Source organism: Lissotriton vulgaris, chromosome 5, assembly GCF_964263255.1.
Source record: "Lissotriton vulgaris chromosome 5, aLisVul1.2, whole genome shotgun sequence".
In the NCBI taxonomy this organism is placed as follows: domain Eukaryota; kingdom Metazoa; phylum Chordata; class Amphibia; order Caudata; family Salamandridae; genus Lissotriton; species Lissotriton vulgaris.
In genome coordinates, this window is record NC_141693.1 from 1,729,542,584 (window position 1) to 1,729,569,736 (window position 27,153).

Sequence of the window (27,153 nt, forward strand, 5' to 3'; positions counted from 1 at the left end):
CTGACTTATTTGTGAAATGTTTAAGCTATAGGACAGTTAACTGCTATAAATCAGCTAAGGCAGCCAATTAATCTTCAGTGGATGGTGTTTCAAGTAGGAAGATGTTTCTGATTTACAGAGTAATGAAAGGAATTAGTATTAAAAGACCACCACATTCAATATATGAAAGTTTATGGGATGGTGGTTCCATTTTTAAAGCTACTTGGAGAATGGTCCGAGATTCGTTTCTCAGAGAATTAACATGGAAGTTGGATACCTTGCTTTATCCATTTGGAGGGTCTCTAATATGAGTTCTATAGTTGACTTTTTAGATTTTAGGATCCAAATAGTGTGTTTTTTCAAACCTGGAAAAGGACTTAGACTGTGAAAGAGTCGGTGCCTTACCCGAAATTCAATGAGTGCTGTAGAACAGACGAACAGACGAACAGGTCGGGTTAATTGTTAGTTACTTATGTTAGGCCAGACCGGTTTCTTTAGCAAGACTGTGATGCAGGAAGCAGGAGTTGATTTATCAGTGTGTAAAGTGCATTCTGTAAGGGGTGCTATAGCTGCTGAATATTTTTTGTGCAGAAGACAGATTGGAGGATATTACCAAGGCAGCTGATTGGCCAAATAGTAGTTTTTTAAATCATTTATTTTAAGCCTTTAAAGCATATAGCAGACTTTGCATTGAAAGACTTTAAACATGTACCTGTCTGGACACAAAACGCTGATTATTATAGCTGTAGTGTAATGAGCATTGTGAATTAAAGATTAGGAAGCAAGCATTATCTCTCCCCCTTCATGGAGGAGGCAGATTGTAAAGTGAATTGGATTCTTTTAATTTATACACTGCCAAATCTTATTAGCTGCATTTGTTGTGAAATCTTGGGAAACCAGGGAGTGTCAGTAGGTTTTAAGTATTATTACAAATGAATAGAAGATGCGATGAGTAATTGTTGTAGATGAAAGATCTAGCTTTAGTGTATATTATTTTACTTTTCTTTACAGAGAGTCAATAGGGAGTTAAAGACATTTTTCAGATTATGGCAAGAAGGTGAAGGTGTACATTTCTTCTGCCTTTATAGCAATCAAAAGAGAGGGGAGATGAAAGAAACAGGACTTACACGTGTTCATACAAGGTTCTACTTTGTATTATGCTTTAAAGTGCTGCAGTATAAAATCACGATTCTCTGTTCACCCTGGCTTTGAAAATTGGCATTCCTTCATCTGGCCTCTGGTGATACCAGCAGCAAATAAATATAGTCCTTACCCATACCAGCTGCTGTCCAGATAGACTTGGTCTCTCGCACAGCACTGTCCACCACAGCAATAGTCCCCAGTGCACCTGTTGAGAGACAAGAACTGGTTAAACTTCAAGAAAGGGATTAAACAAGTGCTGTTGGTCAACAATATGGGCTCAAGCAATAAAGACACAGATGCCATGTACTGTCCCTCTACCCCAAAAAAATGACAGTACTTCACAAAACAATGCCAGCGGCTTATCTACTTAAATTGTGAGGGTCAGTCACAAGAAGAATGTAACATCTGTCTGAAAAGCAGTGTCCCCTGTAGGGCCTCATGAGTCTGGTGGTCCCCGGGGCAATGGCAATGGAATTCTTCCGACCACCCTATTACGACCAGAGCGGTCGGGCTGCCCTGAGGCAAATCACAGCCGCAAGGGATCAGAGAACCTTGGCAGTGGCAACGCAGTCTTGATGCTTGGCAGGGCCGCTGCGGCCCAGCTAAGATTATTATGAGTTTCCTCACCACCACACTTTTCATGGCTGTGCGGCCACCATTAAAATTGTTGGGGTAATAAAACAAAGGCGGCCCTACAGGACCACTTATGCCATTGCGCCATGGTGTGCATGCTGGGGGGCAGAAGTCCATGCAGGTACTGAATTTGACACTCCCATTGCGGTACCTATTTCATAGGCACCTCCGTGGGAATGCCCAAGAACAGCCCACCAGACTGGAGAAAACGCCTAGTCTGGCAGGCGGTTCAAACATGGGTCTGGTGGTGCAGGATCGGGGTGTTTCCACTCCTGCATCGCCAAACTCATATCCTATTTTCTAGTAATTCAAGCCTGCATGATGCCGAACAATATTGAATTATAGGTTACATTTTCAGAAATGGGGTCAAGGAAGGTTTCTTGGGAGAGATCCCACAGTTGTTAAGAGACAGAGTAGAGGTAGGCAGAGAGAGGAAAATAGGTTGAGAAAGAGAAACTGAGAGAAAAATCGCTTTCCCAGGGCTCCCCTTTCAAGAAGCCCTCTTTTCTCGGCCATTAAATATTTTTGTTAAAATGTATACAACAACTGTCCTTGGCCACTAAAGTAAATGAAGTATCTAAATATATATTTTTTCCCAAGACCTGAAATGTGTATTGTAAGTTAAGACTTACCTATACACCAAACACTGCTCCAATTGAATACTATTCTTCTGACATGCTTTTTTGTTCTTTACCCATAATACGAAACTATCTATTGATACTATGTGAAACCTCAACGTAATTACTTTATACAGCAGCATCTGCAACTATGTAACGCACGTTGATGTCTCAATGATTAAGTCCATAGTATATGAAACCACAAATAAAGAGAAATGGGTACCAGAAATAAATGAAGTAAATGGCCAGGTGGATTGAAATCAGAAAAGAGGGTGGTATAGCAGGAAATACCCTAAGGAGACAGGAGTATGGGGTGGCTCATGAAACAAAATTAGCGTCTCAAATCACAGAGTGGCTAGGTGTATTCGGAGAGATGGTCTACTGGCAAATAACCAAAATTTGAGGCCTCCATGCAAGGGAAATAATGGTCTTACATGAAGAAGCTTCAGAGCAATAAATCTGGAGCACGGCTAAAATGGGAAGCTCATGTTCCGACAGATGATGCATGCTTTGCTGCTAGACTGGGATTAAAGTGAAAACCAATCTGTGAAACAGATAACCGGAATCCCCACCCATAACACCTAGGTATGGACCCACTGGCTTTGCTGAAGCTTTATCCCCCCCCCCCCCTAAAATGGCAGCTATGGGCAAACACAGTTGGCCATTCTGGAATATTTTTCCCCACGGAAAAATAATTCTAAGTTGCCCAACAGCCAGGCATACATCCGGGGACAACCATAACGGACTGGTTTTAAAAAATTGCCAACCACTGATAAAGCAGTGAGCGAAGTTAATTGACTTTGAAAAACAAGCAGGCATGCCAATGTTTTTAACCAGAAAGAAGAGGACCAGCAGAGAAGGAAGAAGAGTAAATAGTCCCTTGTGCATTACAATGCAAGATCCTGAAGTCAGCAGTGAAAGAATTCACCCCATAGTGCTCAGTGGGTTACAAAACAAGCAAAAAACGAGACAAACAAGAAAGCAACAGAATCACGAGCAAGACTATTACACAATATTCAATCTTAGTCTATATTGGGGACGCAATAGTCCTGGTGCCAACAGACAGCTACAGCTGTAGGCAAGGCCGTAAAAAACATCACATCCATGGCTCAGTTGGCAATCATGTAGTGCACCTCACCCACAAAGTACAAGTCTCTTCCTTCATTACCCTCTTGCATTTGAAAAATGGGCTTTAATGTCACATGGCCACTTTCCAGTCATCAGAACGTCAGCTCTATAGTCAGGAAAGGCAAGGCAGCCACATCTGATTCTTCCAACATGGCAAAAAATCATATTGCTCTCAGTGCAGCAGCAAAAATCTTGTGGTACTATCTATGAACTTAGTCACTGTAAGCTTGGGAGCTCCAAATAATATCTGGGCCTGAAAAGAAGGCAACAGTGTTTTTCAAAACATAAAATAAGATTGAGAATCAGATTATATAGAAAATTATGTATCAGAATATATGTTAGAGAAAATCTTCTCGCCGGGGCTATAAAGACAAAGGTAACGGCAGGTAGCAGCATATAATTTGAAGAGAGGTGACAGCAGGACGAAGTGGCCTTCAGCCATTCTCGGTTTATGTTCCAACCTCAAACAATCTGTGATAGGAAACAGCTAGCTTGCTATTTCATAACAAAAACACAGATATGCATCTCAAACTGGAAAACAGACTTGCTATTTAATGCTTTAGCGAAGACAGTGTAGCACTTAGAAATAGCTAGAGGTTGTCGGATTGTATCAACTCAATAACCATGTTGGTTGTTCCTTTCTGTTTTCAGTGACCATTACTTTCCATATGCTGTGGTTACCATTCATAATTTATCTATTGTTACCCTTCACATTATACATCAGGTTCAGATTTAAAAATAAACATTTTGAAATACATGTCCAGTCTCTTAGTGCCATCCTGGAGTACGCTATTCATTAATGAAAGAGGGTTTGGAGTTTCATTGTGAGCCTAAAGCCAACTTGTGGGTGTTGCGTGTGGGTTGCAGTCCAACTGGATTTCTATTGTGCCAGGGGTTATAAATCCAACCCTATGCGACTAAGGGAATGGAGAGCCCAAGAGAACGTACAACAGACCCACTTGTTTCAGGGATTGTGTGATGTGCATGTGCATTTGTTTAAGCACTCCTGCACCCAGGTGGTGCACAGTTATGTACATGCCCAACATACTCTGGTCATCCTTGGTCTAATCGGGACAGTGTAACTGCTTCAGAAGTGGTTAGGTGTGGCAGTGTCTTGGTTGCTGAAAGACCAGCCTGGCTGCTTGATTTTGAATCCGCTTCAGCCTATGGGCCTAATTTGCAGGGAGCTCTAAATAGATGGCGTTGGCATAATTCAACCTGGACATGATCAAGGCAAGCATGAAAACCATGCTTGCTTCCATGGTAAAAAAAAAAAAATCCTAATTTTCTTAAAGGTCCTTAGATGGTAAACGCAAGAGGAGGTAACCAGGTTCATCTGTTCATGCATGGATAGCTTGGCATCAATTTTAATCCCCAGACTTAACTAAATTTTTAGGGGTAGGTGGAGTACCCAATGCAGCTGAATCTTGAATAGCATAGTATTTTGGAAGAAATCCTTAGATTCCTCTGTCTCATCAATCAGGAAAATCAGCTGCACGTCGTCTGCATAATTATATACTTTCACTCCCCTGGTTTGAAGAGCATGAATCAGGGGACAAATATAAATGTGAAAAAGATATGGTGAGCGAGATGAGCCTTGTGGTACATCACATGTGGTATTGACCCAAGCTGAATTGAAGGGTGCCAGACTGGGTGCGTTCCTTTAAGAATGGGAGGATCCAGTCCAGTGCCTTGACCCTCAGGCCCGCCGCTTCCATTCTGTCCGCTAATATGTGATCCACAGTGTCGAATGCAGCGGATCGGTCTAGTAAAACCAGGGCCTGTGTGCACCCCCTATCTGCACCCTCTTTCAGGTCATCCACTACACTCAAGATAACGGATTCAGAAGAGTGATGTTCGGAAGCCTGCCTGATGGAAGTCCAGGAAATTAGTTTCTTCAATGAAAGCACAAAGAAGTTTTGCAACATGTGCCTCCAATATCTTCGCTGGATAAGGGAGGAGCGATATTGGTCCGTAATTGCTCATTAAGCTGAGATCTACTAAAGATTTCTTTTGCAATGGGACCAGCACTGCCTCTTTGAAGGCACGTGGGACCACCCCTTGCTTTAAGAAGATGTTAAGAAGAGAGAGAAAGGTATCCGGAAATTGTGTGAAAAGATCTTTTTGCATCCTAGCGGGACAGGAGTCTTTGGGGGAACCAGATTGTATCTTACGCGATCCTGACAAACTGTAGACCTCAATGACATGTGATGGATATACCTGAGCAAGTGAGGCAGAACGGTCTATGTGAGGTATATGTATATACAATACTTGATGGAAATGAAGGGTTGACTTTTGGGACCATGTATTTACTAAAAATGAAAATTGGTGTTTTGAGTCAAAAATGTCATGTTTCCTTTGGGGAACGGACCTTGTTTACTCACAATGGAGAGGTTATATTTGATAGAAAGGCTGGTATTTTTTTAAACTGATAATTTGGAAGTTTAACAGCGCTGTGACACAATGCGTTTAATAATTAATACCACTAAACGGGGATTTTATTTATTTTTTTACTTACTGGTGACTGCCAATGACCCACCATGTACACATCATACGCCGCCAGTTTCTCTGGTTCGATAATAAATGTTATCCTAACTTATAATGAGATGATGGCCTATTAAAAATACCCTGTATTTGCAGGTTTTTAAATCCGGGTGTTGGTTTTCCCTGCACCCCAAGTTTCTGGACATCAAGTATAATACCTGATCTTCAAAAAAAATTTGGCATAGCATTCATTAGGATTCATGGGGAAAAAATACCACTGCAGTGGAGTAGGAAAGCGTTATCAACCGATGTTTGAAAGCTTCTATTCTGCGACGGAATTAGTCAAACTTGAGATAGGGGCTGCACTTGCATCAGGCAATACCCGATGGTATGAATGTACATTTTTTAAAATTTTGGACTACTTGGTTGGCACTGTGGGGTCCTCAGCAGCATCAATAAGTACACTGTTGGGTAAATTCTTAATCCAATTATTTTTGATATTCTAGATCAAACCCCCTAATGTAAGTGACTTTTTACTGTGCATCACTTTTGCATGATACGCACCCTATTCTAGAGTAAGAGGAAAACAAACGACGTGTTTTCACTGGTGTGATATGGTATTAGAACCGGCCTTACCGTTTGCCTATGAATCCACAACATAGTTCCTCTTATCTTTTATTTGATATGGCTTCACTGCCTAAATGTCTTTGCTGTTTTGAACTTGGTCTCTCTGAGCATTCCATTGTTTCAGAATAGTGTACTGATGGCATTGTGAATAACATTTCTAGCTTTTTGACTTAGGGCTAAGTTAACTGCATTCACATTAACTAATATGTTTTTCCACAATGTAGACTGCAACAAAAACAACCAGAAGTCTAATCGCTTGACTTGGAGGGAGGGGCATAGCTTGGTTAGTAAGACATCCCCATGTAAGCATCCGAATTCCAGACCATCACCATGGCACAGAATGTTAAACTACATTATATGACAAGCAGGGCACATGAGAGAGGCTTAAGAGGCAGTGGAAAGAGAGAGGAATGCATATTAATAAGAGAACTAAATGAGAGAAACAATATTTTGTAAAATAAATTTTTTTAGGGCTTTCAAAACAGATAGGAGAGAGCGTGTGTGTGTGTGTGTGCGTTTTTGTCAGTGTAAGTATGCAAAAATCCCAGGTGAGATCAGACCTCAACATACCCGACTGAAAGCACTTGTATCCAAATATACAGCACAAAATACATTTAATTGGGAGGGGTGTAACACCCCACATACCCCTGCTGAAGCTAAGCCCCTGCTTGGAGGTTACGCTTCAACAGAATAATAAAAATGTATATATTGAAAATTGAGCTGGAGAAGACCCTCTGACACAGTCTGGTTAATTATTGGCGATTAGTGAGAAATAAGTGAATATGTTTCTTTAGTGAACAGTACATGTATGCAGTTAACATTAGACTAGGGGCTAGATAAAAAACACCAGTATGAGATATTCTAATGGTGCATTGCTGTTCAAAAGGAATTCGATACGGCGGTACCTGGGGTAGATGTTCTCATTTTCCAGTCTTTACAAAAATTACTTGAGAAAGACGTTCCAGCAGCCAAGATGATGTCCAATCTAAATGTATTAGGAAACCCTGTATAGACCTTTATGGGTTGTACATGTAATCACAATATATGTATATATATATATATATATATATATATATATATATATATATATATATATATATATATATATATATATATATTTTTTTTTTTTTTTTTCGAAAAGTCCGAAATTGACACAGCTCGCGCCGCAAATGGAAATTGAGTAAAGCCACAGACTTCGTGCTCTCGTTTTCAGTGCTCTTTATTCGTGAAGAATAACAGCCCACCAGTCGCAATGACGCGTTTCACCTCAGCCGAGGCTTGATCATATATATGTGCTCCCCACAGCTAGGCGATATTCCGCTTAGCGATCATATAGCTTAGAGTGAACCATTGCGTCAGCGAAGTGTTTAAGTCAGTCGGTTCCCATATATTAAGTAAGCATCTCCTTAACTCAGGAGACAGGGAAACTCCTAGGACTCTGTGTATATGGTTATGTATACTGCGCCAGTAAGTGTGGATGTACTCACACTCCCAGATCATATGCATAAAGGTACCAGTCAGACCAGATTGTCTCTTGCATTGCCCAGACTCTGACAGCCCCATATGTAGCAGTCTAGGACCCGGAAGGGAAATGTAGAATCTGGAGTTGAACCAGTCTAAGGCGCGCTGGGATCGCCAGCTCCCTGGGAGAGGAGACAGCTGCCTGTCAATCTTCCTCATCCAGCTCTACACCGTCCTGCATCCACTTGATTTTCAGTACCTCCAGGGAGTCAGTCCTATGGTTAATCAGTTTTTTGTATATAAGAGAAATAGTCTTGTCAGGAAGGTGCCCGTCTAACACTCAGTCTTCCAAAGGGGAAGCTTCCGAAGGTTCCATCCGGTCGGGCACTAATGAAAGAAGGGAATGCCGGACCTGGTCATACAGAAATAACTCAGATTGTGCGAGTTTATATTCCACCCGCATTTCTTCAAATGATTTTATCTTCCCCCTTCCCCAGATATCTCAGACTGTGGAAATGCCGATAAGTTCCCACCTATCTAAGCCTTTCGTCTTCCACAGCTTACCAAGCCATTCAGAGTCCCACAGGGGGGTAGCCATAGTCAATCTGTTTTTCCAACCCATTGAGTCCGTGGCCACATGCCAAACATGCACAGAGTGTTTAGTGGGACCTGTTAATGCCACCCTGTTAGGTCAAGAATACAGGGCTCTGTTATAGTTATTGCCGGGAAGAAGCCATTTATCCATGGCATAGCCAGGATCATCAATCCTTCCATAAGTGCAATGGTTAATTGCCGCTAGATGGGCAGCCCATTAATATCTTTTGATATCAGGGAGGGAAATGCCTCAGTCATACCAGGAAAAAGTAAGTTTGTGTAGCGCGATACGAGGCCTACCCTCCCACAACAGACTCCGCTGTAGACTCAATTTAACGGAAATAACTAGGTGGTACTACCTCAAAGGTATTCTGCCCGCCCTATCTGTGGAGGCCTTTGATTCTCTGAGCCTTAAAATCAAGTCAGGATCTCCTGCAGATCCGCTGAAACCGGCTCAGCTTAAGAACATGTCGCCGTTATGCCGCACTCCGGTGCTTTCTCTGATCAACTTGTCACTTTCCTCAGGTGTAGTTCCCATTAGGTGGAAACAGGCTGTAGTTACACCTATTTTGAAGAAGGCTACCCTTGACCCCCTTAAACCTGAGAACTACCGCCCTATTTCCTTGCTTCCTTGGGCCACGAAAGTGGCTGAGGCCCATGTGAATAGCATTCTTGCAGACCATCTTACCAGGGCTAACATTCTTGACCCTACCCAGAATGGGTTCTGTGCGGGCCACAGCACGGAGACGGCCCTACTTTCTATGGTCGAACATCTGCGTTCTGTGCTTGATGCGGGTCGGACGGGGGCACTATTGATATTAGATCTCAGTGCCGCGTTCGACACGGTCTTGCACAGGATTTTGCTTCAGCGACTTGAGGAAGTGGGTGTCACGGGCTGTGCCCTATGCTGGTTCCGATCTTTTCTTGCGGAAAGGTCATTCCAGGTTGCGATTCCACCTGGGAAGTCCAAATCCTATCCGTTGGACCTGGGGGTCCCACAGGGATCATCGTTGAGTCCCACTCAATTTAATCTTTACGTGAGGCCGCTGGCTGCGGTCGTCAAGCAATGGGGCTTGTCGATGGTTTCATATGCAGATGACACGCAGCTGGCAGTCACGTTGAGTGGGGACTCAGACATGGAGGCTCCCAGGTTCCGTGACGGTTTACGGGCAGTGGCCAACTGGATGAACTCCAACTGTCTCCAGTTAAACACCAAGAAGACGGAGGTTATGGTGGTCGGCAAGCAGGCGGAGTTGTGGGGTGACAAGTGGTGCCCCTCTAAACTAGGTGTGACCCCCTCTCCAGCATCGGAGATAAAGAATCTTGGGGCCTGGCTTGACCCAACCCTCAGTTTCATCTGTCACATCAAGAAGGTGGCGGCCTCTTGCTATGGCATCATTAGAGTACTTAGACCTATCCTTAAATTTTTTGATGCCTCCACCAGACAACTGGTGGTTCAAGCATCAGTGTTGTCCCGGCTGGACTATTCCAGCTCGCTATTAGCTGGGATAAATCAGTCAGAACTCACCTGGCTGCAGCGAGTCCAAAATGCTGCAGCCAGAGTGGTGATAGGTCTGCCTAGGCGATGCTCGGTCTCTAAATCCTTGCTCTCTCTCCACTGGCTCCCTGTAAATCAGAGGATTAAATTCAAGGTCCTCTGCCTTGCGTTCAAAATCCTCAAAGGTACGTCTCCCCAAATTCTGGAGAATCTGCTTACACCGTATGTACCCCAGCGAACCCTCAGATCTTTGAGTCAGAATCTGGCTGTGGTACCGCGTCTTAGGCGGAGTAGAGCTGGTGGCCGCTCTTTTCGAGTGTTAGCGGCGAATTGGTGTAATTCCCTTCCTCCTCATATCCGGGCCATAGATGACCTTCAGTTTAGACGTGCCATCAAGACCTTCTTATTTGTTTAGCCCTTATGCTGTTCCTGTAGCCCTTTTGCCTTTTACCACTGTTGTGTTGTTGTGTTGCCTTGTCAAAGCGCCAGGACGCCCCTTCGCTGGGGCAGCTGTGCGCGGTATAAGTAAAAATAACATAACATAACAGGGCATAAAGAAACCGTGGGAGAGCCATCATTTTACATAGTGTCGCTCTGCTTAATAATGAAAGAGGAAGTTTCTTCCATCTAGAGACATCACTCCTAAGTCGATTGAGAGGGGGAAGAAGATTGAGAATACCTGACCGAAGGTTCTAGGGATACAAAAATCCCAAGATATTTACACCCCTCAGCGCTACACTGTATAGGACAGCCTCTAGGTGGCACTGAGGAGAGGGGGAGGGGGGGGGGGGGGGGGGGTCACCTTTCAATACAAACAAAACAGATTTCTTCCAATTAATCGAGAGTCCTGAATTTCTTCTGAAGGTGGCCAGGACATCAAAAACCACAATAAGAGATTTACGGGGAGAAGACAAATAGAGCAAAATGTCATCCACATATAAAGATACGCGGTCCTCCCAATCAGGTGACCATCACAGACCCCGATCGATGGCTCCCAGCGTATCCAAGCGGCAAGGGGCTCTACAGCCAGAGAGAAAAGAAGGGGGATAGCGGGCAACCCTGTTTGGTACCCTGCCCCAATAAAAAGGAAGGAGACTCTGTTGTTTACCACCACTTGAGCAAGCGGCTCCGAATACAGCAGACGTATCCAGCCAATAAATCCGGACCCAAACTTAGCCAATACCGCCCATAAATAAGACCATTCAATCGTGTCGAATGCCATTGTTGCGTCAAGTGATGCAATTATAGCCGGTTCCTGCAATGTTTGAGCCCTAGCCAACACACCGTGCAGTCTGCGTAAATTTAAGGCCGTATTTCGGTGGGGCATAAAACCCGACTGGTCGGGGTGTACAAGGTCAGTGACGTCCTTAATCAGCCTATTTGCCAATAATTTGGCAGAATTTTGGGCTCTGTATTGAGCAGAGAGATAGGTCTGTATGAAGCACAGTCTTTTTTGATCTTGCCCTCCTTATGTAGAACGACTATCAATGCGACCCTCTGGTCTCTGGGAAGAGTCCATCTCTGGACTCCAGGAACATATCCTTCAGCTAAGGTGCAAGACGACTGGCTTAAGCTTGTAAAGTTCTATAGGGAGTCAGTTGGGGCCTAATGACTTGCCGGAATTTAGGGAACGAATATCAAGGGCAATCTCATCGGCAGTAAGCTCACTATCCATGAATTTTGTATCTTCAAGGGAGAGGCGCAGAAGTTGTATGTCTCGAAGCAAGAGATGAGTCAGAAGAGTAAACCGTCTGGAAATGTTTAGCAAACGTATCTACATTATCTTGCGGGTCAGTGAATCTCCCCCCCCCCCCCCTCCCCCCCCTCCGTCAGAAGCTCAGGGACTAGCCGGCAAGCCCACTCCTTTTTATCTAACCATGCAATAAGTTTTCCTGCTTTATCACCCAAATCGTAAAGCCTACCCTGCTGTTCCCTACCAAGAGCTTTGGCCATTTCCGTAACCATCGCTTTGTAGTCATGTTTCAGACGCAACTGGTGAAGCTTACATTGCGTCACCTCCTGCTCCAATTCTCTCTCCAATCCCTCGATTTCCGTTTCTAACTCAGTCACCTCCCTCTGCTTCGAGCCCGCTATCAGTGACAGGGCATGACCCCCTGATGACGCTTTTGAAAGCCTCCCATAGGGACTCCGAAGAGGAGACAGAACCCAAATTAGTTACAAAATATTCTTTTCAAATTTTGGGATTGCATAGATACCATGGGGTTATCGGGGCTACTCTACATGCCGAACCACGGTGTAGAACTATATGAATCAAGCGTGGAGAATGATCTGAGATGCCTTTAGCTAAATGAGCGACCCCTGCAACGTATGAAGCCTGTGCTGCCAGGACCAAACAGTAGTCCAGTCGCGATAGACTGTTGTGTGCTCCGGAATGAGAAGTAAATTGCTTACGATCAGGGTGGAACAGCCTCCACCAGTCAACCAGGCCCATTCCTTTTATAAAGTCAGAAAGCCGGTCCATTGTCCCAGAGACGACTGCATTGAAGTCTCCTCGCAAGAATAAAAGACCCTCAGGGAACAAGTGGAGGACCGTTCCCAAATCTGCAAAAGTCGTGCCCTGTAGTCCGGGAGGGACATAAATGGAAAGGAAGGTTATGTGGTCATCCTCCCATGTGCCCGTGACTCCAGTATATCTGCCCCTCCGATCTTCAATCAAAGGCATTTATAGAGTGCGCTTCTCACCCGCTAGGGTCTCAAGGCGCTGGGAGGGGAGGGGGGGGGGGGTGCTGCTACTGCTCGAAGAGCCAGGTGTTGAGTTGCTTCCTGAAGGAGAGATGGTCCTGGGTCAGCCGGAGGTGAGTGGGGAGGGAGTGCCATGACTTGGCCGCCAGGTAGGAGAAAGATCTTCCTCCGGTGGTGGTTCTGCGAATCCGTGGGACCGTGGCAAGGGCGAGGCTGGGGGAATCGGAGCTGGCGGTGGGTGTGTAGAGTGTGAGGTGGTTGTTGAGGTATTTGGGGCCCATGTCGTGGAGAGCCTTGTGTGCGTGGGTGAGGAGTCTGAACGTGATCCTCTTTTAGACGGGGAGCCAGTGCAGGTCACGCAGATGGGCGGAGATGTGGCTGTGACGGGGAATGTCCAGGAGTCGTCATGCAAAAGCGTATGCGCTGGAGTCTTCTCTGTAGCTTGGCTGTGGTTCCAGCGTAGAGGGCGCTCCCGTAGTCCAGTCGGCTGGGGACGAGGGCCTTGGTGACAGTCTTTCTGGTTTCAGTGGGGATCCACCTGAAGATCTTTCAGAGCATGCGCAGGGTGTTGAAACAAGATGACGAGACGGCGTTGACTTGTTTGGTCATCGTGAGGGAGGAGTCCAGGTTGAATCCCAGGTTGTGTGTGTGTTCCGTGGACTTGGGGGCGGTGCTCAGTGCGGGGGGGCCACCAGGAGTTGTCCCAGGCGAGGGGGATGGTCAGAGGATGAGGACTTCTGTCTTGTCTGAGTTCAGTTTCAGACGGCTGAGCTTACTCCATTCCGCGACGTCTTTCATTCCTTCCTGGAGGTTGGCTCTGGCGGTGGTGGGGTCGTTGGTGAGGGAGAGGATCAGCTGGGTGTCGTCAGCGTAAGAGATGATGTTTAGGTTGTGTTGGCGTGCGATGGCTGCGAGGGGGATCATGTAGGCGTTAAAGAGGGTCGGGCTGAGCGAGGAGCCTTGAGGAACGCCTCAGTTGATCTTGGTGGCAGCTGAGCGGAAGGGGGGGGGGGGGGAAGAGAGCGGACTCTCTGAGTTTTGTCAGAGAGGAAGGAGGTCATCCATTCTAGGGCCTTCCCTTGGATCCCGGCGTGGTGGAGGCGGGTTGTTAGGGTGCGGTGGCAGACTGTGTCGAATGCGGCCGATAGGTCGAGGAGGATGAGGGCAGGTCGAGGAGGATGAGGGCAGCTGTTTCCCCATTGTCGAGCAGGGACCGGATGTCGTCGGTAGCTGCTATGAGGGCGGTCTCGGTGCTGTGGTTTGCTCGGAAACCGGTCTACAAGGGGTCGAGGGAGCCGTTTGTCTCGAGGAAGGGGGATAGTTGTTTGTTGACGGTCTTCGATGACTTTGGCAGGAAAAGGGAGGAGCGAGATGGGGCGGAAGATCTTGAGGTCCGTGGGGTCCACAGTGAGTTTCTTCAAGAGGGCGCTGAGCTCCGCATGTTTCCAGCTCTCCAGGAAGGTGGCGGATGCGAAGGAGCTGTTGATGATGTTCCGGAGTTGGGGTGCGGTGATGGATTCGGCTTTGTTAAAGATGTGGTGTGGACAGGGGCCGGCTGGGGAGCCGGAGTGGATGGTGTTCATCAAGCGGGTGGTTTCTTCAGTGCTGTCCGATGTCCAGGTGCAGAGGGTGGTGGTGGGGGGCGCTGGTTCGGTGGTTAGTTGCGTGGTCTGGGCGTCAAAGCTGTTGTGTATTTCGGCGATCTTGCGGTGGAAGAACGAGGCAAATGAGTCGCAGAGGTCTTGCGAGGGTGTGATGTCGTGGTTGCTGGCGCTGGGGTTGGAGAGCTCTTTAACAATGCTGAAGAGTTCCTTGCTATTGTGGGTGTTGTTGTTCAGTCGATCTGTGAATGATGTCCTTTTGATGGTGCGGATCAGCTGGTGGTGTTTGCGGATGGCGTTCTTGAGGGCTGTCCTGACTGGTCGTGGCACCAGGCTTTCTCGAGGGTACAGCAGGATTTCTTGGAGTTTTTGAGGTCGTTGGCGAACCACGAGGCTTTCTTTCTGCTGGGAGGATTCTTCAGCCGTGCAAGGGCGTTGGCGCAGTTGGTGAGCCACTGTGTGAGGTTGCAGGCTGCTTCGTTGGGGTTAGTAGTGTTGGTGGGAGGGTTCTGGCTCCGGGAGATGGTCGGCGGTGATCTTGCTCTAGCATTTTCGGGGAACCTGTTGCAGGTGGTGGTGAGTCGTGGTTCTCTTGAAGTTGAAGTGGAAGCAGCTGTGATCTGTCCAGTGTAGTCCGGTGGAGTGGCGGAAGGAGATGTGGTTGCTGGAGGAGAATACTGGGTCAAGCGTGTGGCCGGCGTAGTGGGTGGGGGTGTTCACCAGTTGCTTGAGTCAGAGGTTGTCCAACAGGGTGGTGTAGTTGTTGTCGTTGGTTTCCAGGTGGAAGTTGAGGTCTCCCAGGAGGATGTAGTCTGAGGAGGTGAGGGCGTGCAGGCTGATGGAGTCTGCGATGGCTTCGTTGAATTGTGTGCATGGTCCAGGTGGTCTGTAGATCAGAGTGCCTCCGAGGGTGGTCTTGGGGTCGGTGTGTATCTGGAAGTGAAGGTGCTCGGCGGCGGTGAGGGTGTCGTCGGAGTTGGTCGTGATGCGGATGGTGTTTCTGTGGACGATGGAGAGGCCTCCTCTGGTTTGGTTGACGCGGTCCCTTCGGGTGATCTTGTAGCCATCCGGGATGGCTATGGCGATGTCGGGTGCTGAGGAGGCGTTCATCCAGGTTTCTGTGAGGAAGGAGACGGCCGGCGCTGTTGTGTCGAGGAGGTTCCAGAGTTAGACGGTGTACCTATGGACGGAGCGGGTGTTCAGCAGGATGCACTTGAGGTGGTTGTTGCAGGTGCCTGGCCTGGCAGGTGTGGTGCAGGTCCGGAGGCAGGTATTTGCCGGCTTGGCAGGTGAAGGGTCCGTGGGTGCGTTTCGGGTTGGCTCGGTGGTAGGCGGGGGTCTGGCCGGTGTTGAGTGCATGGAGGGTGGCGGCGTCCGTAAATCAGTTGGGTGGGCTGGTAACTTTGAGAGCCAGGGGTCCTGGCGCTGGGCGCAGTCCAGGCGCAGACGGGCTTGCCTTTGGCACGCAATCGGCGCGCCCGCTGCGCGTTCGTGTGGAGGAGGGGGGAGGAGGAGCTGGGAGGCGGGAGCTGGGCGGGGAGAGGGTACAAAAGAGAAAAGGGGGTGGGGCCACAGGGGAGCAGCGGCGGGCTAGGGGGAGCGAAGAGCGGGAAAACAGTCCCGAAGCGGGCGGCAGAGGGCAAAAACACCAGTGGCACAGAACAAACACAATAACAGAGGCACAGGGTCACAGGGCACAGTATAAGTAAAGTAAGTACAGGTACAAGTGAAGCGCAGGATACTTAGCTGCAGGGGCAGCGGCTGACTCGCGGCAGCAACGGTGGAAGGCTGGGCACACCCACGGGGAGCCGCGCGGTGCGTGGAGCGATCGGCCCTGAATCAGGGTCAGAGGCCACTGGTCATCTTCACAAGTGGAGGTGACTGCAAGGGGAAATGTCTTAAGAACCAGCACCCCCACACCCCTGGACCCAGAGGTATACCCAGAGTGCGCGATTAATTTATATCCCATTCTATGCAACGCATTGCATGAGTAACCAATTAGATCAGTCTCTTGAAGCAGAACCATGTCTGGTGCCTGCCTTTTGAGAAATTGAAGAACTACACTCCTTTTGATTTTATCCCAACCCGTTAACATTCCAACTCAATACTTTTATTTCACTACACCCATCATATACCCGTTACTGCAAGCATAACCCTACATGTCGTCTATGAAACCAATATACAGTGCTGATGAAACCAACAAACCTATGATCATAAAGAACAAACATTCTCCCCCAAATCCCCCCTTCTCTGCTGCCCTGCCAGTTGGGCTCAAAACTGCTCAATGAAAACTGCAGACTGCCTGTCGCCCCTAACGCTTCAAAGAAAGAAAAAACTGGAGGAGGATTCCGCTACACCACCCCCACCCTGAACCCCAATCACGACCAATTCCAATTCCCGCCCAGCCCCCTCCCCCCCCCCCCTCCCCCGAGCCCCGGACTACTTCTACACCAAATTGCCAGAAGGCCATGCAGCAGCCCAAAGTACCATGCCCCCAGTACACACAAATATCAGACTACACTAAAGAGATTAGAGGCAGTCTCATTCACGTTCCGATGCCGCCTCCTCCTGAAACCGGTCTGGTGACTCCACTCCGTCACGAGGGAGAGTGTCAAGCCAATCAGCTACCACTTCTGGATTAACTAAGAACCAGACCTTCCCAAGTACCTCCACCCTCAATCGTGCGGTCAACATCATAGAATATTTCAAACCTTGGTCTCTCAATTTCTTCTTTACTGCCAGAAAGTTCAGTTGCTGCTTCTGCACAGTCTGTGTAAAATCCGGGAAAAGGGAAAGGGTGGCGTTCTTAAACTGAACAGGGCCTCCAACTCTTGCAGTTTGCAGGATGATGTCTCTGTCCCTAAAGTTTAAGACTCTGGCGATCATAGGGCGGGGTGGGCCCATCCGACCTCTCCAGTACACCCAGAATACGGACGTTTTTTCGCCGGGCCCTACTTTCATAGTCATCCAGCTTGCGTTCCGCCAGCTCATGTGAGGCCTTGAGAACAGACACATCTTGCTGAAGCTGAGTCACATCATCCACCAGGCTGGACGTCTTACTATCCAGATACTTGACCTGCTCGTTTACTTTAGTACGGTCTGCTCGTATAAGGTTGACTTCGATGGGCACCGTATCCAATTTGGTATCCAGAGTCACCATTTGCAGTCCCAGGGAGGTTTTGGCGCCATCATGACAGCATGCAGCGTAATGTCCCCTCCCCGATCCGGGAGTACGCCAAAGCCCACAGCAGGAGATCCCTCTCCACTCAGCGAACCTTTAGACAGGGTATACTGGTCCAGCTTATTGGTCTGCACTGGCTTCGGGGCCCTCTGCCCCCTGGAGGAATGCCGCTCACCATCATGCTTGGACGCCATCCTGCGTGGTATGTAGATCTCTAAATCGTTTTCCATTCAAACACGCCACAGCCAGCGTTACTGTCCCTCAGAGTTCAGGCTCTGCGGTCTTCACGTGAGGTCCCAGGGCTGGTTCCCCAACCGGAGGGGTGGGGGCGTGGGGGGGGTGGGGGGTCCTCCACACCAGTCCCCACTCAGCCTGGCCGGCAGCTACTTGTCTCACACTCCTCGTTATTCCAGCATCTCCAGACGGGCCAATCAGCAGAGGAGATCCAGAATATGTACTGAGACATCGCCAATACTCCTGTTGGACAGCCCGGTCACTCAAACAGCTGATCTTCAAAGTCCGCCTTTACCTCCGGGCACGGGGGCTTTCTGCTCGTTAATGTCAAGACCTGCCCTATAGTCCCACAGATCCACCCACGCTAGAAACACCAGCCCTCTGAAGAGAACTCCGGGGGGGGTAGGGGCCACGCAACGAAGACCCCACCCCTACTCACCCCCAAGCCGGGTTTAGGCAGTAGTCCGGTAGTTTCTGCTGGTGCGAGGCGACCCGCAGGATAACGGGCCCTCCAACACCGCGGTGCAGCAGCAGGTCAAGGATGGAAGGGTGGAGGGGGCCAAGGTGTCTCTGCGATAGTGCCGCTTCTCTGCGCCGCCGCCGCGCACAGAAAGTCTGCGTCTTCAGCTGACCCAACCGGCGACTTACGGCTTGGACCGCCGCTGTTGATCAATTGGGGCGCTGGTGACGCGAGTCCTTGAGTCCCCGGCTTCACCACTCCGCAGGCCCAGGACCAAGACTGGCACAGCTACGGTCTCAGGCAGCCCCCGGAGTTTGCCGTATTTGCTCCGCGCGACCGGCTCGGGGGACAGAATATCATGCTGGATGGTAGGGCCGGCGGACGGAATTGGAGGAGCCAAGAGTCTACGTGGCCATCTTACGTCGTCGCGTAGCTCCTCCACCCAGGTGAGAGAATTTGATACTAAGGTTTTTCATGCTACTACTCTTGGTAACTCTGCCCGATGCCTTAGGGTAGGGTCACTACTCCAAACCCTACACAGTATTGTCACTAGTTTAATCAAGTCACTGTCATAACAGTGATAAAATGAGTTAGGAGCTTGGAGCGGCACTCCTATTAAAAGGTTGGTGGACTCTAGTACAGGAGATTACATAGCACATTAGGGAGAGTTTCTGATTCTAGAGTCAGCACAGGAAGATGGATAATCAACATTATATGAAAAGAAAAACTGGACTTACTCAAATATTCCGCAGTGCAAAGCGGCCTGCAGAGAGGAGAAAAAGAAATAGTGGTCAGTTAAACCCACACTCGTTCACTATCACACATTTCAAACTTTAGATTGTCGTCATCTTCGATGTGAACATTTACTGTTGTAAAGCGCTCCGATACCTACGGGTCTAGCTAGCGCTATATAAAACTCAAATAAATAAATACATACATCATGTTTCTTTGTACTTCGGGGGCTGGGAGAGGGTGGTGGGTGGTGGCAGGTAACAGCTGCTTACCGTGAATTGGCATTTATGAAGCACAACCCTAGCTGGAGAGCAATGCAGCATTGCACAATCACGGGGGTTGGGAGACACCAACAAAGGATCTGTGACTTTTCAATGGAGTTTCACTGTTCTATTAAATATGAAATATTTACATTTCTAAGTATAGAAACATTAACTGATTTGCCCTGAATCACTCGTTTTTAGTCGCACGTGGACGCTTGGACTAGGGCTCCAGGTTACAGTCAACAATGTATCACCTATACCAGAAGTAGCTATGTTCCAGATCTTTGGGTTTTCTGCCCCTTTTGCCCATGAGGCAGATAGCAGAGGCATTAATTCCATTGACGCAGTCATTCAAATGAAAGCATGGGACAAATTATACAGGTGAAGTAATTTACTGACTATATGATAATGACATACATTCACTCTACTGGGTGCTCAGGTAACACCGGGGAAGCCCTGTCTTCTACTGCGTATGGCAGGTAACAGAAGTATGGCAATGCAGTCTACCATTGACAGCCCCTTACACTTCCTCCTTGGAGAGGTACTGCCAGGACAGGCAGTCCCTTTACTTACTACGTGGGACAGGAAGTACAGATGCAGTCATTCACTCTAATCTTTCACACAAGACAGGAGTATAACCCATAGACCAAGTCAGGACTGGGTAGGTAAGGTGCAAATTAGAATACAGTGTCCTGAAAGGTAAAAGTCAATAGACAATTATTCATAGCATGCACATAGCATTACTTGGGTGGGCAAGAAGGAGGTAACGCATAATTTTTGACACAAGGTACTTATTCAGCTTTATGTGGTAACATTCATTTCAAGGTCAGATGTGTACAGATAGAAAACAGCACTGCATAGAATGTATTGACAACCACATGGGACTTGGTGCATCAAACGTGAATAAATAGTGCAGGTGGCGACGCAAGTGAAAGAACAGCGTAGTCGGCGCACTGTGCGTAAGGTGCAGACTATTTACAGTGGGTGGCTAGAAAGGCGCATGTGACATTGTGAAATCACAGTGGGCACAGTTAGTTTTGGTTCAGGTCTAAAAAGCCACTAAAGAGAAGTGCGCCTATTAGTCAGGCTGTTGGGTCGACGGCGTTTCGATCCAAAGAAATTAGGATCATCATTTCAGCCTGCGGAACCGTTAGGCCATCATCAGGACAGGTTCCATATGTTTAGAATGCAGTGTTAGGATATGGCAGGAACATGTGAGTCAGGGCTTGCACAGCTGGGATGGAAGGTCACGAAAATTTGTCGAAGCCAAGGTGGCCGGAGTGAATCTGGCAGTTGGGCGCGAGTCGGGGCGTGCAGAACTAGGACGGCAGGTCTCAGTTATTTGTCGATGCAAAGGTGGCCGGAGTGAATCGGGCAGTTGGGCGCGAGTCCAGTCACAGCCCTACTCCAGCCGACTGCCCGTTTGTTTGGACTCGCGCCCAACTGCCCGAAATTTGCAGGCTGAAACGCTGTCGACTTCCACAGCGAAACCTCTGGTGTCCTACTTATGGACACCCTACCTAATTGAACCCATGCAATTTTGTACCACTAATTGTTTGGGTGCTCTGTATACGTAAATAATCTTTGCTTCACTTTGTTCCTTGTCGCGCCCACCACAAACGCTGTATATACCACGACATATGTCACTAGCGCCGTCACAAAACTTCATGAGCACTTTTGCACAGTATTTTGTTTTGTTGGCTACATGACATTTAATGTAACAGTGCCATTTTCCCATGTGCTTGTACATATGAAGTTCAATATGTCTAACATGCCTATTAATTGAAATACAAATTTCCTTCCATGAACAAGTTTCCCTGTGTTTCTACCTTTTGGATTGAATCCATCGCAATTAATTGTGCGGTTTATATTTGCCCTTCGAATGATACCCTTGTTTGAGACACTGTTGCCCCAGTCTCCTTATGGTCTACGGGCTACCTCCTGTAGTCATACTGGAAACCTTAGAGCGTCTGAGGACAAACAAGGGAGCGTAAAAGCAAACCGGTCTCAGAGGAGCACGGATAGAGCATCAGGTATTAGTTAAGTGGATGTCATACAAAATTCTTGTATGGAATTTTTGAAGTCATATCAATTTCTGGGAATTCTAAATACTCCCAAACATAGGAAGTAGATAACAATGGAAGTCAATTGTTCTGTGATGTTCCAGCCAGGCCACTGGCGTCATACTTTTCAATTTTAAAATGTCAACTTTGCTAAGTAGAAGACAGAACAGCATACGGGATGTGTAATGGACCCAGTCTATACAGAAGGGCTGGAGTACGAGAGGTGGTGAGACCTTCAAGGGAAAATAAGCTGGATGGCGATCATCTCAAATTACTCCTGGGATCCAAAACTGTGCAAATCATGGAAGTCTGACTTCCTGGATCATATTTTGGGCTATTTATTTTTCAAAAAGTTGCACATCCAAGACGGTTTCCATAACGCATTGTGTACAGAGTTAAGCGCATTGAAAAACTTTGGTTCCTTTTGTCACTGAGCAACTGCATTTGCTACAGTACTCAATCACATAACACACACTGGAGAGAGTGGAGCAGTTTACAACATACAACCACCTACATAACAATGAAATACACAGGTAAAGAATCTTGGCGAGGCAGCAACTGTTACTATCTCTGCAGTAACAGAGAACAGTAAGCAATGAGGCGTTGGTGAACACGCAGGAATTAAGGGCCAAGGTCCATTAGTACCTTTGGAGCAGCGGAACTAAACATTTCAGTCGCAAAAGAAGGTGCAAGGCACAAGTCAAATGCCAAGGCGGGCATGCAGGATTAGTAATGCATTTTCCAAAACGGCTTGGTCCATGAATTTAGATTTTGGTACTAGACTGATGAACAGAAGGTTTGATGTGTGGTAATTTTTCTTGCAGCAAGCTGCTATTAAAAAAATAAGCCGTTTTAGATCGTTTGACACTGATGCAAACGTCTGGGAACAAATATTTAAAGATAATTAGTTCCTCTGCTCCTACATTTTTGTAGGTTCCCAGCACTAACAAGAGAAAATGAAACAGCAAACCCTGCAGGACAAGCAGCCATCAAACTGAAGCCTCTAGCAGAAGAGGACAAGGCGATTTAGATACACACTTCACAGAGAAAAATATTGGCGAAGCCAAAAAGTCTAGCTTAGGCGGAGGACATTTTGGCTTTGATAAAGCTTATTAGGTTTGTGAAGGGTTTTTTTCTAAAGAGAAGCAAAGCGTGGACACAAGCATTGCTCAAAGGCCTATTTTTATATTGGAGCGCACATTGCACCAGAAGTGGTTTTATGGACGGAGGGTATATAGAGGAAAGGAGGGTATAGAGTGACTGAATACTTATTGGTGGGTTCCAAGATGGCAAGGGTGTGTGCGGAGTTCATGAATATATCACTAGGCCTGGGCGAATTTCGCAGAAGAGGCAAACGGTCGCAACCATCCACAACAGCCCGCGTTGAGAAATCTCACTGGGAAGTGGTTTTTCCTCCCTCATCAACTTTTGTGGCGAGCAAGGAAAAAAATTTACTCCGAGTGCTCCGCGGAGTGTGGAAAACTCCGCAAATGGAGCGGAGGTCACTGCCCAGGCATATATATCACTGGGGTTGGGAGTGATAGTGTATGACTCCTATGACGACCGGAGTCACCTGGAAGTGAATGATGCAGTATGTGGATTTCAGTAGTCGAGTATGGGAGTGACTGCCACTGAGAGACTGTACGCCCGATGAGGGTCTGATTAAAATAGCAGTGACACTGGGAGTGAATGTGGGTAGTATGCTGCAGTTTCAGACTGAACATGTGAAAGGGTCTCCAGTGGAATTAACTGGGGCATGATGGAAGTGATGAAGTCGCTGTTTTCCCGATCCATGACAACAGTCTGTTAGGTAATCCAGTGTATGAGGCTGTGACAAAACAGCGACTCAAACTGCAATACCGGAGTAAACCCTAGGAGCTGTCAGCTGATGAATGATGACTGCTGCGCGTCTTAGAATGACCTTGCAAGTTGGGACGAGAATTCTGAGTAAGACAAACATAACGTGCCAAAGGCCCACAGTGTCTGACCGATGCGTCCAGCGAGTTTGACAGCGACCGTCTCCATGGCACACGAGGTCACTGAACGCGAGCCTGGGAGAGTGAGGCACAAATGAACCAAGAGTCGAGGCGCTAAAAACATGCAGGAAGCGGGGCATTCTGTACCCGATCTAAATTCAGCTGATGCGGTCTTACTTAGGTGTTTTGGAGCGCACGTGGCCAGTGATGTTTTAGCACCAAAATCCCAAAGGCGGCGAAACCGACATCCCATGTCCTTTGACCCCTGATTCCAACACAGGAAGGGGCAACACACAACATGATGATGACAGGCAGCGAGCCCGCGTTCTCTTTACCGCCGTCAATCCGGAGATGACAGGACATTATACTTACAGTCCCTCAGAGGCTTCAGGAGATGTACGTACGCTAAATATTAAAATAATTAATTGTTCCTCCCAACGGGCGCGATTGTTTAATCACAGTTTGGCAGCGGTTGTTTCTGTAAGTAAACGTGAAGGCCACGTGCTGGTGAGGTAAGTGGGAAATCCCCAAGGAAATCAGTTTGTTGGTTACTAATCTAGTGTTTTTAGTGAATGTATTTTTTTGCCAAGGTGTACTTTGTCAGCGTTTTTTGACACCGAGTTTCAGAGCAACGCCTTCAGTGGGGACTTATTAGCTACTTTTATTTAGTTTAGGAGTCTTAATTGTGAATTTGTCAGAATTCTAGGCATAGTAGCAGTGTGCTCTGGCGACTTTCAGAGAGTCTGTCACTGTTTGTACATGTGACTATCAGGGATTTTGGGAGGACAGATTCTCAGTTTTGGGGACCGCGTACCTGTAATTTTTTGGGATGCAGTCCTGAGAAGGACTGTCTAAGTGAGCGTGGGGGTCTACGGTGGATCTGTTAGGGTTCTAAGTCTGAGTTTTTGAAGTGGCCTTTCAGTCCCCCAGGGATAATCGTGTCACTGTGTTGCGTGTAGTTTGCTGAGAAGTGCAATTGGAGCAACTGTCGGTGAAAGATGGGTGGAGGGAGGACTCTACACCGGTGAACCTGTATTTAATCGGCAATGGGAGTCTAACTGGCAGTGATTTGGCGGAGGTCTTCTTAGCATGTTAAAACGCGGCGCAGTGATATTTCTAATGAGCGAGAAGTGCAGTGGATGTGTGTGAGTGTGCATTCGTGATCCAGTGGATGTGTGTGAGTGTGCATTCGTGGTCTCAGGAGTGCACGTGAGAGAGAATCGTATGTGACCACGCGAGGGTGGATCCACGACTGCGTTGCTTCTTTGGGGGAGGGGGGCGGGGTGGGCATGTGGGAGAGAGAGAGAGTTCACTTACCGTCCGGCAGCTGCCGAAGACGCCGACCAGGAGAAGTTTCGTGCCGAGTCGCGCCGTGGAGCGGAAACCCTCCATGTGAACCATCACTGCAGCGCCTTGAAGAAGCCTCAGTCAGCGGTAGCGCTCCCTCACTGCTCCTGCTCTCCACTACACTCCTTCCCGGCGGAGCTCACACCCCTTTCTTAACTCCCTCCAAGAGGAGGACGGCCGGCCGAGGAGCCTCGCCTCTCAGCGCACGTGCAAAGTTCCACAAAGCTCTTCCACTTCACAGCCACTCATCACACAAAGAAAGTGAGTCACCGCCAGGAAGGAGGCGGAGCCAGCCGGTGAGGGCGGAGCCAGCCGGTGAGGTCAGAGCCAGACACAGGAAGGCTGAAGGTGGTGGGAGGGGCAGGGGCGCTTGTTAAAGCTACACTAGCAGAGGAAGGCTCTCTGGAGGTGTTAGCTAGCTTCTTCGCAACGCAGGTTAGATAGTTCAGATGGTTAAAACCACGTGTCTGCTGCAGAGATCCCTGGCCGAGGCACATCATTTAAAATCCCTCACAATCAACTTATTTTTTCAACCATGGATAGAATCACAGCTGACTGTTAAAAAGCCAGGGCTGGGTGAAGGTGTCAGAAATGAAAAGCTTGAATTATTACTATGACTAGCACACTACCTCCAACGTACTGCGGGGAATGAGATTTTGATATCAATTTATGATCCAATTAATTACTTATCTCATTCATCTATTTTGGACCGTTGGTATCTGTCATTGAGTAAAAGACAACCCCCACATAGGTTAGATAAACCCCATAAACTGACACCACTCTGAAGAACCACTTACAACTGATAAAGTTTTGAAAGTTTTATATAAAAGTCAAATTTAAATGCGAATTACAATCCTCTCAGGATAAATCTCAAAAGGTATACAAAAAGAATACAATATCAATTCCAGAATCTCCAGATTAAAGCATCGATGTGAAGTGGTTCCTTTGCGTCATCTACAGAAAGAGAAAATTTAAATCGAGTTAAATCTGTCCCTACTCTATACTAAGTGACATCCCTACTTCGCAAGTCCCTAACCTAAAAAGGTGTCAGCAGTTTGACTCCCAAAGAAGTTCAAACTCTCTTAGCCTCTAAAGGTAACTTAAGTTTTAAGAAGCAGTACCCTTGCTGCCTACCCATCAGCTCTCTAAGGGTCCTCGGCCTACTGCTCCCTTGCGCTCTGAGCTAATTGCTATCTTATCCCCGGGGTGCTGTCCCTAAAATACACAATCAGTGTGTGGGTGGAACGCCCCTTGACGCCCACCACGGACTTTCCCCGATGATGTCAGCTTCTAGCTTCGTCCATTGCTTCATCTCTTTCGCCGTCCGCTAAGTTGACCTTTCTTCTTTAGATGTCATCTTCATCTTCTTGTTGGCGACTTCTACTGACACTTTCAGATCAAGAGTCATATGAACTTAAACAAGACTTGAACTTACAACTGAAATTCTTTAACCCTTCTAGGTCCTGTGAATGGTCATTCAAAACAAGTCTCAAATCCTAAGCGCTTCTTATCACGTTCAGGGCATAAACCTCGTCCAGCGTTGTCACCCTAAATCTAACAAGTGCTAGACTTCTTGGCTCTCAAGTCCACATCAAGCTATTTACGACTCCTGTGAGTCCTCTAAATTACACACATTGGACTGCGCTCCTACGAAGCCTTGGTCAGTCGGGTTAAAATCACAAATGACCTAAACATTTCTAACATTCTTACAAAAAGCCTTCTACACAGTATAACCTTTAACACACATTTATATATTCGTTTTTAACAAATCCTTTACATAGAATATAAGTGAATGCACCATCATAGAATACAAACTACATAGAGTATAACTTTAAATTCTCATTCGCTATCGTGTTATACATGTTCTACACATTTCTTCACGTTTCATTTCTCACCACTTCTCCGTTTAAGGTTACACACGTACATGAATTCTACTTTGCACGTTCTACATTTCGTAAGCATTTCTACATATTTCTACATTAGCCCACTACGTATACGGGCCTTCTAAATCTAATACATGTCCTAAAGTGAATACAGTTACATTTCCTATATTACTTTGGATTATATCGGTTATCTATATGTTATAAGTGTCAACTTCACATTACGATATACATTTCATTCCTACGTTATATGATGTGCTTGTAAATATGGCCTATACCTAATTTTTATTCAAATTTGCGCTCTCTCAGTCCCCCCTTTGATGACTTCTAGGAGTCATCACTAAATGCAATTTGAATAACATCTCTAAACAGAACTAGTTTCAACATTCCCTCTTTTCATCGTTTCGAGAGCTCTTAAGCTTTTGTATTGTTGATCTTGTAAAGCAGCTAGTCTCTTTTCTTGCTCCCTCATTGTTCGTTGTAACCGGTTCGATCTATACCATTTATACAATTTCACTAAACCTAACAATGTGATTATACAAATTAATA

General features: G+C 47.0%; 1 protein-coding gene across 1 annotated transcript in view; it reads right to left on the reverse strand.

Annotated features, from left to right (window-relative positions):
• The window catches only part of TMEM92 (transmembrane protein 92), a 73,790-nt gene extending 48,812 nt beyond the window's left edge, over positions 1-24,978 (reverse strand). The window contains exons 1-3 of the mRNA XM_086923958.1: positions 24,695-24,978; positions 19,081-19,106; positions 1,253-1,327 (exon numbers count right to left, since the gene is read on the reverse strand). Coding sequence (XP_086780084.1) covers positions 1,253-1,327; positions 19,081-19,106; positions 24,695-24,778 — 185 coding nt within the window. The 5' untranslated portion in view covers positions 24,779-24,978. The remainder of the gene's footprint in view (positions 1-1,252; positions 1,328-19,080; positions 19,107-24,694) is intronic.
• Positions 24,979-27,153: the final 2,175 nt, after the last annotated feature.